Source organism: Anas acuta, chromosome 2, assembly GCF_963932015.1.
Source record: "Anas acuta chromosome 2, bAnaAcu1.1, whole genome shotgun sequence".
NCBI lineage: Eukaryota > Metazoa > Chordata > Aves > Anseriformes > Anatidae > Anas > Anas acuta.
In genome coordinates, this window is record NC_088980.1 from 134,493,867 (window position 1) to 134,510,707 (window position 16,841).

Sequence of the window (16,841 nt, forward strand, 5' to 3'; positions counted from 1 at the left end):
AGAGCACACTGACACAGCTTAGGCATAACATCAGCTAGTGCTGATGTAATCACAGATTTAAAAAAGAAAGCCAGAAAATGACAACAGAAAATCCCACAGCCATCACAGCTGGCAAAATGGTGCAGAGGCACTTAACAATTTCACCAACCTAACCTAATCAGGCCGGTCTGGGCCACGTGTAGGTGTTTTAGTAAACAAGAACCTGCCAACAGAACTGCTTGCAGTGCACCACCTTGCTTGAGGAGCAACAGCTAGATTGGGGGGTTTCCAAGTATAAAAATATCCCAAATTTGCCTCTCTGTTTAGCCTACCATGCGCTGTAGCCTATTTAGGAGACAGACGAAAACACATGGTCTTGGCTCAGAGCTGTAGCGTGCAATGCAAGGCATCACCATTGTTGCACTGATTACATTACCCTCAAAATAAAAAACCCACTAAATGGGTTTAAAGGGATATCAACCTGCTGTATGGGCTCGAGACACAGCCTTGGTTTTGTTCAAGTCCCACACCCATTCCTGAGATTGTTTGCCAACTGCTCTGTATTTTGCAAAAGACAAAACAAAGCAGAACTGCTCCGAGCACGTTTGCATACCTTTTAACTTTATGTGGTCTCCCTCCCTGCTGCAGAGGAAAGGGAGGACAAAGACTGAGCTCTAACAGATTGATACACGCACAACTGAAGGAAAAGAAAAAGAATTTCCCCTTCTGACCTGCAGTGCTGTGTGTGTGCCACCAAGTTCAAAAGATTCAGGCAGAAGAAATAAATATGTTACCACTGCCTTCGGTTACTTCGAACGTAATATCCTCCTCCTTGTGTCTTACCTCGAGCTTGGAGGCGATGAATAATGAGGTAATTCCTATGAGCTGGAGCATGCTCTTGTTAATGTTCTTCTGTGTCAACATGAATCTGTCAAAGAAGTCTTGAGCTAGGTAGAAGGTTTCCCTGTGGAGCGCATACACCTCACAGACCTGCAACAGAGAAAAAAATAAATTTTCTGTTATAAAAAACAGTGTATGCATGCTAAAGTGTTCCAGCTTTGACAATAAAATACAGTATACATCATTTTGTCTTTTGCACACACAAACTATCACACAGCCAGGTGTTCTAGGTGGCAGTGGTTAGTATGGGGTTTGGTATCTTCCCTACTCTCATCTAATCATGGATTATCTACAATGCACCTCCAAAGTATACTTTTTCCAACATAAATAGCATCCAGCACCCTTAAAACTAAGGGACAATCAGCCAGAAGTTTTCCACTGAAAGAAAAGAGACTTACTGGGGACTGAAAGGGAGGGGAAAAATAAAAATCACACACTAACTCGCTTAATCAAGGATACTCTGGGTTCAAATCTCGTTGCTGGCCTCCTCTTTTCTCTTATCTCTAACTGAATTTTGGTGGGTTTACCCTAACTCCATCTTATCTGCAACTGTATCCCTTCTACAACTATAAGTAATTTATAGATATCTAAGTAGTTTCTAATCTACTTACAGAAAACAGGGAAAAACATCCAGGCAGTGCATCCCAAGTAAATCTGACTTTCCCACCTCACTTAATTATTCTGCTTGGACAAAGTCAGAATAAAAATCTCACTATTTCTAGTTATTTCCTAAGAAAAGGTTGAAAGCCTGTTTGTGGATACATCCCTTCCTGACCTTTGAAAATGCAACTAGTTGGCAGTAATACCACAGCTTTTTTTTTTCTTTTAAGGGCTGATGTAATTTTCACAACCTGATGAGCTACTATGAAATGATTAACTACTGGTCCAAAGAAAAGTCACAACTAAAAAGGTCCATACCAGGCTCTTCCACAAATAAATGGTACAAGTTCTATAAAAATGTACTTTTGTATTTATGCCAAGCATAAATAATATTACTTGGTCATGTTAAAGTATTATCTCTAACATGAAGTCACAGAAGACAAGGTAAGGAGCTACTGGAGCACTGGAAGCCGCTGTGATTTTACTCCGCTGAGGCGTACAGAACCACCGAGCTGGACAACAGTAATTAGATCAATGTGATCAGTTTCCAAACCAAAATGTTTGTTTCCTAGCAGCTCAAGATTTTAAGATAATTTAAAAGTTATGTATCACCTTTGAATTAGATGTAAATTGCACATTAAAGGAAGCAGCGAAGCACAGAAGTGCAACCATCTTGATATTCACACCATATTTAAAAGACACACTCCTCATTTCCCCCAAAACTCCCTGCTATCAGCACCGTTCAATCAAGACAGCAAGCGTGCCACCCCAACATCTGCTTCCCCGGCAGCACTTGGTGTCACAGAACCGATAAACCTGCACCGATCCCTTCTGCTGAAGAGCGAGAGCTACGTGAGGCAAAGGTTGCTCTTGGCAGCAGCCATCGAATGTTCTATAAGACAGAGTGTTCTTGGAAACGGTTCCAGAACACAGCTCTCTGCAGCACTCACACCGCTTCGCATGGGGTCAGCTGCCAAGAGTGAGAACCTCCACTTTGTCTGACAGCTGGGACAGGCTGAAGCATAGCAACCAGCCTGGGACAGGGATGATCTATCTGCAATCCTTTTCAAAGAATCTGTCTGCAGCAAGGGCCTTCAGGTGGCAGTCACTAACATATTTTCTCCTGCTCCCTCTGAAGGATATAATTAAACATTTACTATTAAATCAGAAAAGAATAGTGTCGGGGCGGACATCTAAAGGCTCTTGATGTACACAGGGCCAGGGCAATAACCCCAGTCCTCACTGCAGATGCAGCTGTCTCAGAGCTCAGGTACACCAGAAGCTGTAAAACTGAAGCTCCACAAATAACCTGTTTACAGCTCCTGCAATAGAAGCATCCCAAACCCAGATTTCCCGTGTTCCCAGGCATTTATGCAGCATGGTGAGAACAAACATTTACAGCTGTTGCTTGCTGCCCTGTTGGGGATGTTGGGTGCCTCCAACCAGGAGATACTGAACGTAGCTCATCATTTTGTTCTTGAATCTTTTACATAAAAGCTCTGCTTACATCTGCCTGCTTCACAGGCATAGCACAGCACAAGGTAAGGAAATGAACGCACCTCTAGGAGCCAGTCTAGCAGTATCGATCGCATGTGCGGTTGCAAACTAGAGTGGAGTGAGGTGAAGTGTTTGCAGTGAGCGTATCTGTTCTCCTTCTTCAGGATGTTGAGCCAGACGTCTTTGGAATTTCCCCAGCTACGGAGTAAAGTTACAGAGCACTGTAAGTATACACACACCTTCACAAAAAGAGTGTTAAAAACATGATTTACAGATATTCATGAACAAAAAGAAAAATTCTGCAGCCTAAAAGATCCTTACAGGAATTAGCAAACTGCAGGCACACTCTAAACACTTACCACCACCACAGCAGCTTGCCAAGATCATCAGCAAGCCCAGTTTTACAGAGCAGCCAATAAAACTGAACACGTGCATCCCAAAAGTTGCACATACAACCACGCGGAGTTCCTTACTCTGCTTAGTGAGGTGGCCATTAACACACACAGCTCAGCCATTTTAAAGCCTGGCTTTCCAGAGAGCAAGGCAGAAAAATAAAAACAAACAAACAACCATCCTATCACCTAAGAAACAGCACACACAAAGTTGTCCACCTCAGTTTTGGAAAGATATTGAAAGCTGGTGTTTAGAAAAAGGAAGGGACAGATGAGGCTTAGAAACAGGCCACTGAAATAAAAATTAAGTTTTCATTTATTGCTAACATAATTTATCAGCAGCCAAGCTTATCTGGGAAGGAGAAAGATGCCTATATAATAAATACAATTTGGTTTTAATTTGGAATTGTTATAATGAATCAATGTGGTTTTTTTCCCTTCAATATTTCTCACCCTACAGTCACTCAGGTGGACAGGTTGCAATTAACATAGCGTCAATCTCCTGGTGAAGTTCTTGGAGTTCCATAGTTACCTTTCCCCAAGCAACAGCGTAGAGAAATTGAACAGACCTCATCACTGGCACTGCCTACAAACTTTAATTCAGATCAGTTTCACTCTGTTGCCACCATAAATAAAAAAAATAAACCAGAGATACTTGCTTAATGCACAGCTCTCTCTTAGTGGCCAGGCATCAAGAAATCTCCTATCACAATCTTCCTGCTGCAATTAGGAAAGTATGAATAAGGCAGTAGGGAGTAAACAACCTTCTCCTTTGGGTAATCGGAAAGGATGGATCACAGCTTTACCAGGTGCCTACTGACAGGAGGGGAACATCAAGGATGAAACTCCTTGTGTGGAATTCTGTGCCTGAACACGTCTTTGGGATCCAGCAACTTTCTGAAGGCATACATGAGATTCCTCCCTTCACTTTTTTTTTTTTTTAAATAAAGAAGTGATCTGCATTAAGCTTTCCAACATTTACAGAAATGTTATTTGCCAGATATAGGGAAGAGCATATTGCTCTTTAAAACATAGTTCAGCAACATACAGCAGGCTTGGGAGTAATACTGAGAAGAGCAGTCAAGTTCAAAGCTTGGTGAAAAAGGCCACTTATAGACCTACTGAAATCCTCTCTAGTCAGCTAGTCTGTCCTCTGCAGAAGGCAAACTGTTCCTGTCAGTATACTTGAAGAATTCTAACAGAAGTTTTGCAAGAAATATTCTACTCTGAGTGATTGTCCTTTCCCCTTCAGCAACATCTTCACTTAAACGTTTTAAGTTCTTACAGAAAACTTTGTTTAGTATTTTGGCCACCTTGTTGGTCGCTCGCTTTCAACAACACAAAGAAGGTCAGTTTTCACCACTGTGCGCCTCTTAAGAGCTTATAAGTTATAAAAGGATAAATCCAAAAGGCAAAAGTGATCTGTGCAGTGCATTGATAATATATGCAATAGAACAGATCCTGTCTTTTTCTGGACATTGAATTGTTTGTGGGATGAGGAGATAAGTAGAAGAATGGGCTGTGTACTGTCCACTATTATACAAACACAACACAACATCAGATGCTACGACAGTAGTTCAGCACGTGTGAGAAGACATCAACATCCGCTGTATCTGGTCAACTTACTTGAGTTCTGGCAGAGGCGATGGATTTATGAAGAGGTTTCTGAACCTGTATTTTTTGAATCTTGAGAAGTCAGTGGTTACCGATTCTTTGTGAGGCGTTTCGATAATTATGCACGGTGAGATGCCTCCTGTTATCGTGGGCGGCCAACAGCTCTGCAACATAAACATGGTGTGTTTTAAACCTTGGTTTTACTGGGATAGAAATGTAGATTATAGTAACAATGTTTGTAATGTGTGTCAGTTTTTTTGGACCTCAGAATCAATTTGAGGAACCAAAGAAAGAGACAGACTAAATGCCAAAGCCTTTTGCAGCCAAGAGACAGAAAACATACGAACAAATTTGACAGATCTGAGGAACTCAGCTGGAGGAGATCTGTCACTGGTTCATGAACCCACATGCAATATATCTATTGCTTGAGCTCTACAGCTACAACACCTAACAAAAAGGTACTTACTGCTACTAGAAAACAAGACAGTCGGCTGCTGGTCCTATCTACTTATCTATTCAGAGGGAAAAAAAAAAAGGAGAGGGTGGAGGTTCTACTGTTTCTCAGTGGAAATTCAGCAACTGGTTATCTTCCAATTTAGTACTCCAGGGAGGAGCCACCCATCTCAGCTCCAGAGCTAGATACCCACCGAGCAAGCAGCAGCTGTGAACTATCTCTCAGCTTGCCAATGCCAAACATGCAATGACTCCAAAGGAGAGCAACCTGAAGTTATTTCATGCAGAAAGCCTCAGAGAAAGTACTCTAGATTGCTTTAGCTAAGCGTGTAACTTGTTTCACTGTTATTTGGTTGTACGTAACCAATATGAGTAGGGAGGCATCAGGTGCGTGAAGCATATGTAGTGCTGTAATGGCTGACAGCCTTCAAAATGGTGACAAGTGAGCTTTAATCATGTTCTGTGCATTTAGGGGGATCCCATGCACAAAGAATGGCAACACCTGTCCCTGAACACAGGAGCATTTCCTACACAGCCACCTTGCTACGTAAGATACGTATCATTTCTTTACTGTATCTCAAGCTATGTAGCCAGACTCAAGTAAGTTTCCTAGGAGTTAACTTAGTTCACAAACTCTCTGTAAAAAGTGAAAAATGTGTAAAGAGATGCTAAGTTGCAGGGCTGACGCACTTTATACACCTGAAAGTATAAACTTGCCATGTTCAATACCTCCTAGCACGGAATGCATGACTTCACACCCACCAATATTAACCAGACTCCCTCACCTAGTTTGACCTAGCATTCAGGACTGAGTTACCTTAATTTCATATTGGTGTTTTTTAGCAATTTTCCCATCTTCTTTCTTCTTAACCTCCTGCTGAAAAGAGAGGAATACGTCAGTCGATTGACCATGATGACCAGCACACCCACCTCTACAGCTAAAGAAATCGTTGCTGCTCCTGCCCCATTTTCTAATTTTACAGAGAATGCTAATTTTCCCCAGCCAAGTGATTGGGGAAACCTGCAATATTATTATTATTATTATTTTTAATTTTTATTGATTTATTTATTTTAAGTCTTTCAGGCTGGTCACCTCTGCTGTTCTCCTTTTTCTGGTCTGGAGGTGTTCTGGTGCCTGCAGCTCCTGCGGAGGCTCCTCCTGGCACGACAGGGGCTGCTGCTGCTTGGCTTGCAGTCGGCTGCTGCAAAGAGACGGGCGCTGTTAGGAGAGGGGCGGCGAGGTGGGCGAGGACCAGCCGGGTGCACGGCCAGGCTGGGAGCTTACCTGCGCCTTGACATCTTCCTCGGGTGCTGGGATCTCTACCTGGACCGGAGGAAGAACAGAAAGTGAGTGATGTGTTCTCAAAGGGCGCTTCACAAGGTCACCCACTGACCCATGTCCCCAAGCACCACGTCCAACCTCTCCCTGAGCACCCCCAGGGACGGTGACTCCACCACCTCCCTGGGCACCCCGTCCCAGTGCCTGGCTGCTCCTTCTGACAGAAATGTCTCCTCACTTCCACCCTGAGCCCCCCCAGGGCTGTGCATGGTGCAGAGGGGCAGTGGGGGGCACACCGAGGGGCTCCCCCCCCCCCCTCCCCGGGCTGCCCGCGCTGCGCCGCGCCGGTTCCGCGCCAATTTGCAGCGAGCGGGGAGGCAGAGCCGGGCCTGCGCCGTGCCGAGCCGGGCTGTGCCGGGCCGAACAGGGCTGAACAGAGCTGGGGGGGGGCCGGTTGGTCCCGTGGGCCAAGCTGGTCCCGGTCCCGGCTGGTCCCGGGGTGTTGAAAGGGGAGAAGGGGGAGCTGGGGGTGGGGGGCGCCGCTGCCGTGCTGCCCGCGCTCGCTTCTCCCTCCAAAAAGCGCCCAGCCCCCGCCGCCCCCCTCTTCTTCTTCCTCCCCTTCCTCCTCCTCCTCCTGGGGTGAGGGGTGCCTGGGGGGGGGGGGGCAGGGCAGCGCTGAGACCCCCCCCCCAAATGGGGACCCCTCACTGAAGGGGCTGGGGGCGGATGGGACCCGCACCCCCTCACTGCAGGGGCAGGGAGCGAGCCCCCCCCGGCTGGGTCCGTGTCCTGAGGGGGGTCCCCAAAGCATGGGGGGGTGCAGGCGGGCGGGCAGCCGGGGTCAGCCCGCCAAGAGGCTTCCCCGCCCCCACCGCGCCCGGCTCCCTCCAAAATCCTCCCAAAAGCGGGCGGGGGGGGGGGGTGACCCCGCTCACAGCAGCACCCCCAGGGGGGGTTGGATGGGGTGAGGGGGGTGGTTGAATGAGGGGGGGGGGTTGGAGGGGGTTTGGATGGAGCCGTCCCCACCTCCTCCTCCCTCCCTTCCCTCCCAGCCGCTCTCCCTCCAAAACGCTGCCCGGGCGGGAGGGCTGCCCGCCTCGCCGCTATCCCCTCCTCGCGGTGCCCTCGGCTCCTCAGGGGGCTGTGCCGGCACCCCCATCACCATCATCACCCCCATCACCCCCACCATCATCATCATCATCATCACCCCCATCCCCATCCCCATCATATCACCAGCATCCCATCAGCAGCAGCACCACCACCAGAAGCAGCACCACCAGCAGTATCAGCAACACCATCCGCAACACCATCCCCACCTGCATCCCCCTCAGCCCCCTCCTCACACCGGTTGCCCCCTAAATCCCCCAAACCCCGCTCCCCGCGCACCTCCGCCGCCTCCGCCCGTGCCGCGCCGCTCAGCTGGCGCCGGCGCCAAGCCGCTATATAGCGCGGCCCGGCCCGCGCTGCGCATGTGCGAGGGCGGCAGGCAGCGCCCCCGCCCCGCCCGCCCCTCACCGCCGCCCGCCGCCCACAGCGGGACCCCCGCTCCCCGTTACCCCCCCCCCGCTCCCCGTGATCCCCCCCGCACCCCGCTTGCCACCGCCTCGTCCTCGTTCACTCGCGCCCTCCTCGCTCTGCACCCCCCTCATCCACTCGCTCGCCCCTCGCCGTGCCCTCTCCGGTAGCCCCGGTAGCCCCCATCCCATCCCATCCCGTCCCGTCCCGTTCGGTGCTCGGGGCTCGGTGCCCGGTGCCGGGGTCGCTCCGAGCCGTGCCCGCCGCCCGCCGCCCCCCGCCCCGGGGCGGAGCCGCCGCCCGCTGCCGCCAATGGGGGCCCGGCTGCGGGCGGCAGCGTGCAGCGGGCGGCGGAATGTAAACATGGCCCCGCCGCCCCGCCCTCAGGGCGGCTGCCAGCAGCTCCCCCGCTGGGCGAACGGCCCCGAAATCGGCAGATCTGAGGGAAAAAAAGGGGGCTTCTCCTCAGCATTCCACCCCAAATGTGGGTTTGGACCGTCAAAGCGCGGCTCCTTGTGGGAGCAGCGAATGATACAATCATTAGGGTCGGAAAATGATCTCCGAGATCACCTGCTCCAAGCATCACCCTACCACCAATGTCACCCGCTAAACCGTGTCCCTAAGCACCACTCCCCTACCACCGGTATCACCCATGTCCCCAGGCACCACCCCAGTACCACCAGTATCACCCACATGCCTCACCCCCCTACCACCGGTATCGCCCGTGTCCCCAAGCACCATGTCCAACCTCTCCTTGAACACCCCCAGGGACGGTGACGCCACCACCTCCATGGACAACCCATTCCAACACCTGACCATGTGCCCCAGGAGCCTCCTCACACACAGCCCGCATCCGTCTGGAGTCACCCCAAAACACCTGGGCACCTGCAGGCCCAGCAGGGACATCCCCCAGCCAAGTTAAACCTCGCTTCTAGGAGCTGCTAATCCCACACAGACCACTGGCAAGCAAGGGCCTCATACTATTTAAACCAAAGAAAACCCTCTTTTTCGTTTTATTTTGTTTTTCTTAAAAGCACGCTGTGGAGACATGCCATTGACACAAGGCTGCACGCGGCCATTTTGGGCACAGGAAGCCACTGGTGCTTTCGCTCTTTTGCAGAGCAAAACACACGTGAAGACACGCCACAGCTGCCTTCAAGTAAATCCACCTCGTCATCGTTTTCTTCACTTCTGCTTTTTCTTTTCCCAAGTGTAATGCTACCAAAGAGTAAACATATCTGTATCTTACAATATCTATTGTGGTAATTAACCACGATAACCAGGTTTGGGTGCTTACCTCCTCATGGCTTTGCCATTTTATGGAGCAAGAGGAAAGGCAGTGCAGCCCACCCAAGACATTATGACAGCATCATAAACAGTGTCTTTTAACAGATCGTGGGTTTTAGACAGCCAAGGTGATCTCTTACCTGTGGGTGCTTCCAGCTCCTGGCAGCGTGGGGACGATGATTCCTGCAAACTTCAAGCAGAGCAGTGTGCGCGATCATGGCATGAGGTGGCCATTGAGCCGCCCAGCCTCCTCAGCTCTGCAGAACGGCTATTCCCATCCTTACCATGAAGGAAATCTTCTGTTTGTGGCTCAGAAGGGATGAAAAGCAAAATCATTGTCATCCCTTCAGGCCTACAGATGCTTAGAAACAATCTTTGTGAACCATCTGTATTCCACCAGCTTGTTTCAGGAAGCATAATCTCTGCCGTAGTTCACGGTGCCCAAAGCAGACACAGCCTGCAGCAAGGAGCTCTGCTAGGTGGTCTCTGCTGTGCTTCACAAGCAGGACACGTCCTGCTGTCTGGATGCACCTCCCACTTCATTGACTTCAGACAGTCTCCTGCACTTGGGCAAATATTGGTGTAAATCTCACCTCAGGCCTGTAAGTGGCTTGCTGCAGTTCAAGCCCTGCCACATCCAACTTCTTGAAGAGATCTGGAAACTGCTAAACAGGCAGGCAGGAGAGCAGAGACAAAGTATTTTTCCCTAAAAAAAAAAGCACCATGCCCCGGGGATGTCAAATTAAGCCAAAATGAGAACAGCAAGGCAGTTTTGGCATATCAGCAACAAATGGTGTGGCACATCGTGAAAGGAGAATGGTGCAGAATGAATAGTATTTAAAAATTGAATGGATTAGGCCTAACATGAACAGGTCACGGCGCAAAGGCAGCAATGACTCTGCTGCTTGTTTCTCCATGCCTTTTGCTGTGAGCAGGTGCAGGTTGCATGCTGCTGTATTTGTGATTTTGGCTCAGTCTTGTAAGCATTCTGAGGCCCTGCCAGCAACTTCTCTCCTAAATTTTGTGCCGTACAAAACAAAACAAAACAAAAAACCCACCCACAAATTTAGTTTGCAATAAAATCTTGCTGCACTCGATGAAATTACGATCAGCAAGCTAATGTGCTGACCTTTTGATGTGGCAATAAAACTAAAGTGACTTAGCCCACACTGAGACATTTCCAAATGAGTTAACAAACAGTACATCCTCTTTCACTATGTGGATGCCTCCTTAAAGGGGATGAGTTTAAATGAGAGAATGGTTTTTAAGCTTCTTGAAGCACACTGCACTTACCAAGGGGTATTTGTGCTGGGATCTTGTAAGCCCCTTTAGATTAGCCTGTGGTTTTCAAGTTTTTCAAACAACCACTTCTAGACATGTTCCAGTGAAGATGTGAACCCCTTTGGAAAAGTGGGAATTGCAGGGCCTTCCTCACAAGTTTACACAGCTGAGGATGCTTTTCTTGGCTGTCTGTTCATGGATCTGATGGAAGAAGCTAACAGCCTACATGGGATCTATAAAGCCCAGATCCTGCTTAGCAAGCATGCTCAATACTGCTCTTCTCCCAGGGCTTTTGAATCCACCTGGTTGGTCCTAAAGAAGGCAGCTATATTTCATCATAAATATCCACACATGGCTACACTGTGATCAAAATTACATGGGATATTGGCCTCTGCATTCCTGTCTTGTTGCAGTAAAAGTTTTAGCATGGTCAATTTGGTTGTGCTGTGAGACTTTGTCTCTGAGTCACATCCATGTTGTCAAAGCCATCCGATAACTCAGTTAAAGGAAAGGGAACCAGGACTTTCATATGGAAAAACTAGGTTGCTTTTAAGAGGAGATTTGAGTTTGTTTAGTGCAGAATGGCTTCAGCTACCTCGACTGAGCAAAGCACCATGAAAAGCTTATACCCCTTCTAAAGAGGAATCCTTTAGTAGGAAGTAATACCCTTCCCAAATTGTTTTTATTCTGTAGAATAGCATGTGATAACTCGAAACCATAAGATTTCAAAACCCTTGCTTTCTCTTAGAACCTATAAAGTTCTACTAGCTTCATGCTTGCTCCATTTCTGACTTTTTTTTTTCCAGAAAGCCAGAATCCACTCTAATATGCATTAAGAAATCTTTTAAGACCTTACAAAATTGACTGATTGGTTTCTGTATTATTATTTTTTCAATGATTTTGAGGGGAGAGAGTCCATATTACAGTTATTAAAATTAGTTAGATAAAAGCAAAATATAACAGAGTAAAGTTCTTAATTGCAAGCATAGGAATATGCCTTTCTAAGGCCGACACCAGCAACAGTGCAGACAGTGACTAATTATTGATAGGCAGTCTGTATGACAATCAGATAAGTTATGACAACCGGCAGTAAGTTATTTTTATAACAGCAGAAAGATCAAGAGTAAGTTAGCTGTTTGCAGAATCGGATCTACAACAACATAACACAATACAATGCTTGATTTCCTTTTTGCGTTGGTTTTCTTCTTCAATACATGCTTTTAAAAGTGGGTGGGGTGAGGAAAGCCAGCTATAGTTACCAACCTTTTAAACCCACGTTCAGGAGTACACACCATCACGTTCCCAGCAGTCATAAACCACGCTAATGGAGTATGTTCTTCTGACTCTTGTTAGTAGCCTCTTTCTTCTTGAGATGATGTGACTTTCTCACTAGTTATCTTTTCTTTAATGCCCGTTTATATAGGAGGCACTCCATCCATGCTCTGTTAAAGATCCTTATTCTTTCCTGTATCCAGACATTTAAATTCCCACTTTCAACACATAAAAAGGGAAACACCTTTGAAACAATCCTCCTCATACTCAGTGGTTGATTTCCTAAACACGGTCCACACTCAAACTCCAGTAAGGACAGCATCTCTGCAGCAGGAAACAGCACCTGTAACTAACAGCCAAATGCTGAATCTATCGTTATCTACCACTGCATTTGATCTCCTGTCTGCAGCCCAGAGAAATAACGAGACCTCATGTTTTCCAGCACTGCTTCACCACTGGGCTGTAAACACAAAGCCTTTTGGAGCAGGAGCTAAGTGTAGGTATGGAAAAAGAAGGAATCTCAGGTCACAAGAAAGCAAGTAAAGCAGTAACACAATGCTTTCTTTGTCAAAATAGATTTATCCTCACTGTACTCTTCTACGGCATGAGGCATTGTAGGAAATACCACTTCCCCTGCTGCCAGGAGCAGCAGGCTGCAGAGGTAGACCCTCTCCTCCCTGGCTCAGCCTCTGACTGTGGGTGGATGCAGTTCCTCATGCAGGTGACTCACATCCCCTGGTCAAAAGCTGGGCCCTGAGCTCAGTTTTTTTCCCTCCCAAGCCTGCAAGGTGAAGAGTGTTTACAGCTGATGCTCCAGCTTCCAAGCACTGTAACAAAAACCTTTTAGATGCCTGGGGACTAAGACTTTTCTTATGACTCACCATAGCCCTGACCTTAGCTATGATTAGGGCACATCATGGACCTTTCCAGAGGCAAGAATGATGTGCAGGCAATAATAACTGCACCAAACAACCCCCTCTGAGGAGATATTTGGTAAAGATAAATCTATTAATTCAGCTGCTTGCTGGTTTCTCACCAGCCACAGAAGCCCAATTCCTCTCTTTCCTCCCCATTTAATACAGACTACGTCCACCTCCTATTCCTCAGTTTCACACCACAGATAGGCGAGTTAGAGGCAAACTTTACCACAGAGTATAGCCAAGGGATACCTCTGCCCACATCAGTCCTCCCTTTCTTATTCACAATCACAGGTTCTTTATTTTCTTGCAAAAATTGTCAGTAGTAGGCCATTAACCATATGCCCCCCGAACCTGAGGCCTCTCTACCCCTTCTCACCTCACTCTACCTCTAACAATTCTCTTCAGAGCCCCACTTCAGGGAATGTGGGATTATTTTAGCACTCAGAATGATTTTAGGGCATTATAACGCTTTTGTTATATTGCCTGACTGGGTCATTTTGTTGCTTCAACATAACAAAGTGAAAGTTGCACTTGAGGAGAAAATATAGACCTCAGACACAGCCTGTGTCTGCTGAGATCTGGAGTCTGCTCCTGGCCTGGTTTTGTTACTCTTACCTGTTTTTTGTTTGTTTGTTTGTTTTTGCTATTATTCATTTTCCTTTGGTCATCCATGAAATTAACATAGTTAGCTCCTTATTAAGGCGCTTTGGGGTTCAAATATCTACCTGCCTACAAAACTTTGAAACAAATACATATACAGGGTGGGTGGAGAATGGGTTGAAAGCAGCCCTGAGGAGAAGGATCTGGGGGTGTTGGTTGATGATAACCTCGACATGAGGCAGCAATGTGCGCTCACAGCCCAGAAAGCCAACCGTACCCTGGGCAGCACCAAAGCAGTGTGACCAGCAGGGCGAGGGAGGTGATTGTCCCCCTCTGCTCTGCTCTCGTGAGACCCCACCTGGAGCCCTGCGTTCAGCTCTGGGGCCCCCAGCACAAGAAGGACAGGGACCTATTAGAACAAGTCCAGAGGAGGCCATGAAGATGATCAAAGAGCTGGGACACCTCTCCTATGAAGACAGGCTGAGGGAGCTGGGGTTGCTTGGCCTGGAGAAGAGAAGGCTCAGAGGAGGCCTTACCATGGCCTAGTACCTAAGGGGGTCCTACAGGAAAGCTGGGGAGGGACTCTCTCAGGGGGTGGAGTGATAGGAGAAGGGGGAATGGCTTTAAACTAAAAGAGGGCACATTTAGATTAGATGTTAGAAGTTGTTCTTCACCCAGAGGGTGGTGAGGCCCTGGCACAGGCTGCCCAGAGAAGCTGTGGATGCCCCATCCCTGGAGGTGCTCAAGGCCAGGCTGGATGGGGCTTTGGGCAACCTGGGCTGGGGGGAGGTGTCCCTGCCTATGGCAGGGGGTGGGACTGGGTGGGCTTTAGGGTTTCTCCCAACCCAAACCATTCTGTGATTCTATGTCAAGAGACTTTAACTTCTGCAGTATTAGTCATACAGCAGTCGCTCCCAGATAGCATTTTCATGAAATAAAAGGCTGGCTGAGGAACAAAATTTTATGCACCCCCTGTTAAGTCTCGCTTCATTCCTTTTTATTCAAATACTGACCTATTGTGACTATGCCATGGGAAGAACCATGGCAGAGCAGCACCAGTTTGCTCTTCTGATGAGTCATTTCTCTATGCGTTAAGAAGCCCGAACCCTACTTGCAAGTAGGGCTGAACTGTGGAGGTGGCAACCTTTTGTGGTTATAAACATGCCCCAAAAGAAGCCAACTGAGGCAAAGAAAGCAGATACTGAGCAACTCGATGAGAAAACAAAGTGCTTCCATCAGTGCTACTTTTCAGAGAGCAGTAATTAGTATCATAGCTTCGTCAGAGATGTGCGAGGATTTGTATGGACAGGAAGTTGGGTTGTAAGGTGAGAACTTCAGTCAATAGGGTTCTGTTGATATGACTCTTTACATGAACATTTTTGTTTTGGCACAGAGAAATTAAACACAAACGGTTCTTGTGGTACTTTGGAAAACATCCAACCTGAATTTAAAAAAGGAGTACTAGGCCTGAACTAAGCCCCAAGAGGACCACTGTGAGTATAACTACATTGCATAACCTGCATGGAAACAATTGCACAAAATAATAGATCGAACTCTCTTCTGTAGGAACTACGTCTCAGCACACGCTCACTGCTTTGATAAACGTACAGGTCACAAAATCTACATCTGAAAATGAAAGTTTTTACTCAGTGTTTGCTCTGACAGATGCTTTGTTGCGCAAATTCCATTTCGACACTACCAGTGAAATAGATCATTTTGTCCCCCGCTTTGTTCAAATTTAACAATTCAGCAACTACAGGCGACAGAAGTGGTCTTTTGACGTTAACAATATGCTTGATAAACACACGTGGGGAAAAATGTAACTACCTGGAACCTGCTCTCCATCCTACCATGGGCAGTGAGGGGGTAAAAGCGTAAGAAAACCCTGAGATCCACAGATTTCCCTCAGAAAAGATGAACTTGTGAAACACACATATCTGCAGATAATGCAAGTTGATGAAGTGAGAGTAGATACAGTGTGGTTTTTTGTTTGTTTGTTTGCTTTTCATACTAGCACCACTTTCATTTACACATGAAGTGAGGCTCGGCAGAACGTATCTCATCATTTCTAGTGCTGCAAGAAGCTAAGCTGCTCTGTGGGTTTTTCAGAGGTATATTTTCTGTTCGGAGGAGCCAGGGAGTGAAAAACACTTAAGAACAAACAGAACTTCTACGGAAAAAGCCTGAATCCACACAAAGTTAGCAGCCAGCTAGCTGGAATCGTTCACCGATGAGGCCAGGGTTGGTGGACACAGACAAGGCCAAGGTGCTCCCCACCTTCTCTGCCTCACCCTTGACCAGCAAGGTCTCCCAGGACTCCAAGGTTATTGAAAGGGTTCAAGAAGGAGAAGATGAACCAGCAGCAAGTGAGGATAAAATCAGGGACTACTTGCAGGAACTGAACACCTACAAGTCCATGAGGCTAGGCAGACCACATCCAACATGCTGAGAGCTGGCTGACATCCTTGCAAGACCACTCTCCATGGGTCTTGAAAAAGTGTGGAGATCAATGATCTCTGACTGCAGGAAAAAGCTAAAAGAACAACCAAGAAAAGGCTTGTGAACCTGTTTCTTACATTTAAGTGGAATTTCATTTTATTTCAGATCATACCCATTGTCTTCTGTCCTTTCCCTGGGCACTACTGAAGAGTCTGGCTTTTTTTTTTTTTTTTATCAGCCCTCTTCGGATAGTTACACACATTGACAAGACACCCTCCGAGCCTTTTCTTCTCCCATCCAAACAAACCCAGATCTCTGCATTATTTCAGGTGCTCCAGCCCCATTATTATTTGGCTGTCCCCTTGCTGGATACACTCCACTATGCCCATGGCTCTCTTGCAGTAGAGAGCCCAGCAGTGGGCACAACACTCGTACATCTCACCGGTGCTGAGCAGAGAAGGATCATCTCCCTCAACCTGCTATCACCATTTCTCCTAAAGCAGCCCAGGAAGCTTTTAGTTTTTGAGGCCATGAGGTGCACTACTGGCTCAGAGTCAACTTGGTGCCCACCAGGATCACCAGGCACTTCTCTGCAATTGTGCTTTCTAGACCCAGCTCCCTCTCTGTATTGATGCCAGTGGTTATTTTTCCCCAGGTACAGGACTCTGCATTCCCCTGTGGTGAATTTCATTAGTGACAGGTGAACTTCAGCCTGTCATGGTCCTTCTGTTTGTCAGCACAGGAGCACCAACAGCTTTCCTGTTGTCTGCAAGCATGTTGATTCACTCTGCTCCAGCAGCCAGATCATTAATG

At 47.4% G+C, this 16,841-nt stretch overlaps 1 protein-coding gene across 6 annotated transcripts in view; it reads right to left on the bottom strand.

The window, feature by feature from the left end:
• Positions 1 to 9,675, bottom strand: part of CCNE2 (cyclin E2) — a 13,906-nt gene extending 4,231 nt beyond the window's left edge. The window contains exons 1-7 of one of the 6 annotated variants that reach the window (XM_068672281.1): positions 9,657 to 9,675; positions 6,721 to 6,759; positions 6,529 to 6,637; positions 6,253 to 6,312; positions 4,995 to 5,146; positions 3,039 to 3,174; positions 823 to 969 (exon numbers count right to left, since the gene is read on the bottom strand). In XM_068672281.1, coding sequence (XP_068528382.1) covers positions 823 to 969; positions 3,039 to 3,174; positions 4,995 to 5,146; positions 6,253 to 6,312; positions 6,529 to 6,637; positions 6,721 to 6,734 — 618 coding nt within the window. In that variant the 5' untranslated portion in view covers positions 6,735 to 6,759; positions 9,657 to 9,675. Of the gene's footprint in view, positions 1 to 822; positions 970 to 3,038; positions 3,175 to 4,994; positions 5,147 to 6,252; positions 6,313 to 6,528; positions 6,638 to 6,720; positions 6,971 to 8,100; positions 8,216 to 9,656 lie in introns of those variants that run through there. The other 5 variants (XM_068672280.1, XM_068672284.1, XM_068672283.1 and 2 more) reach the window with 5 other exon arrangements.
• Positions 9,676 to 16,841: the final 7,166 nt, after the last annotated feature.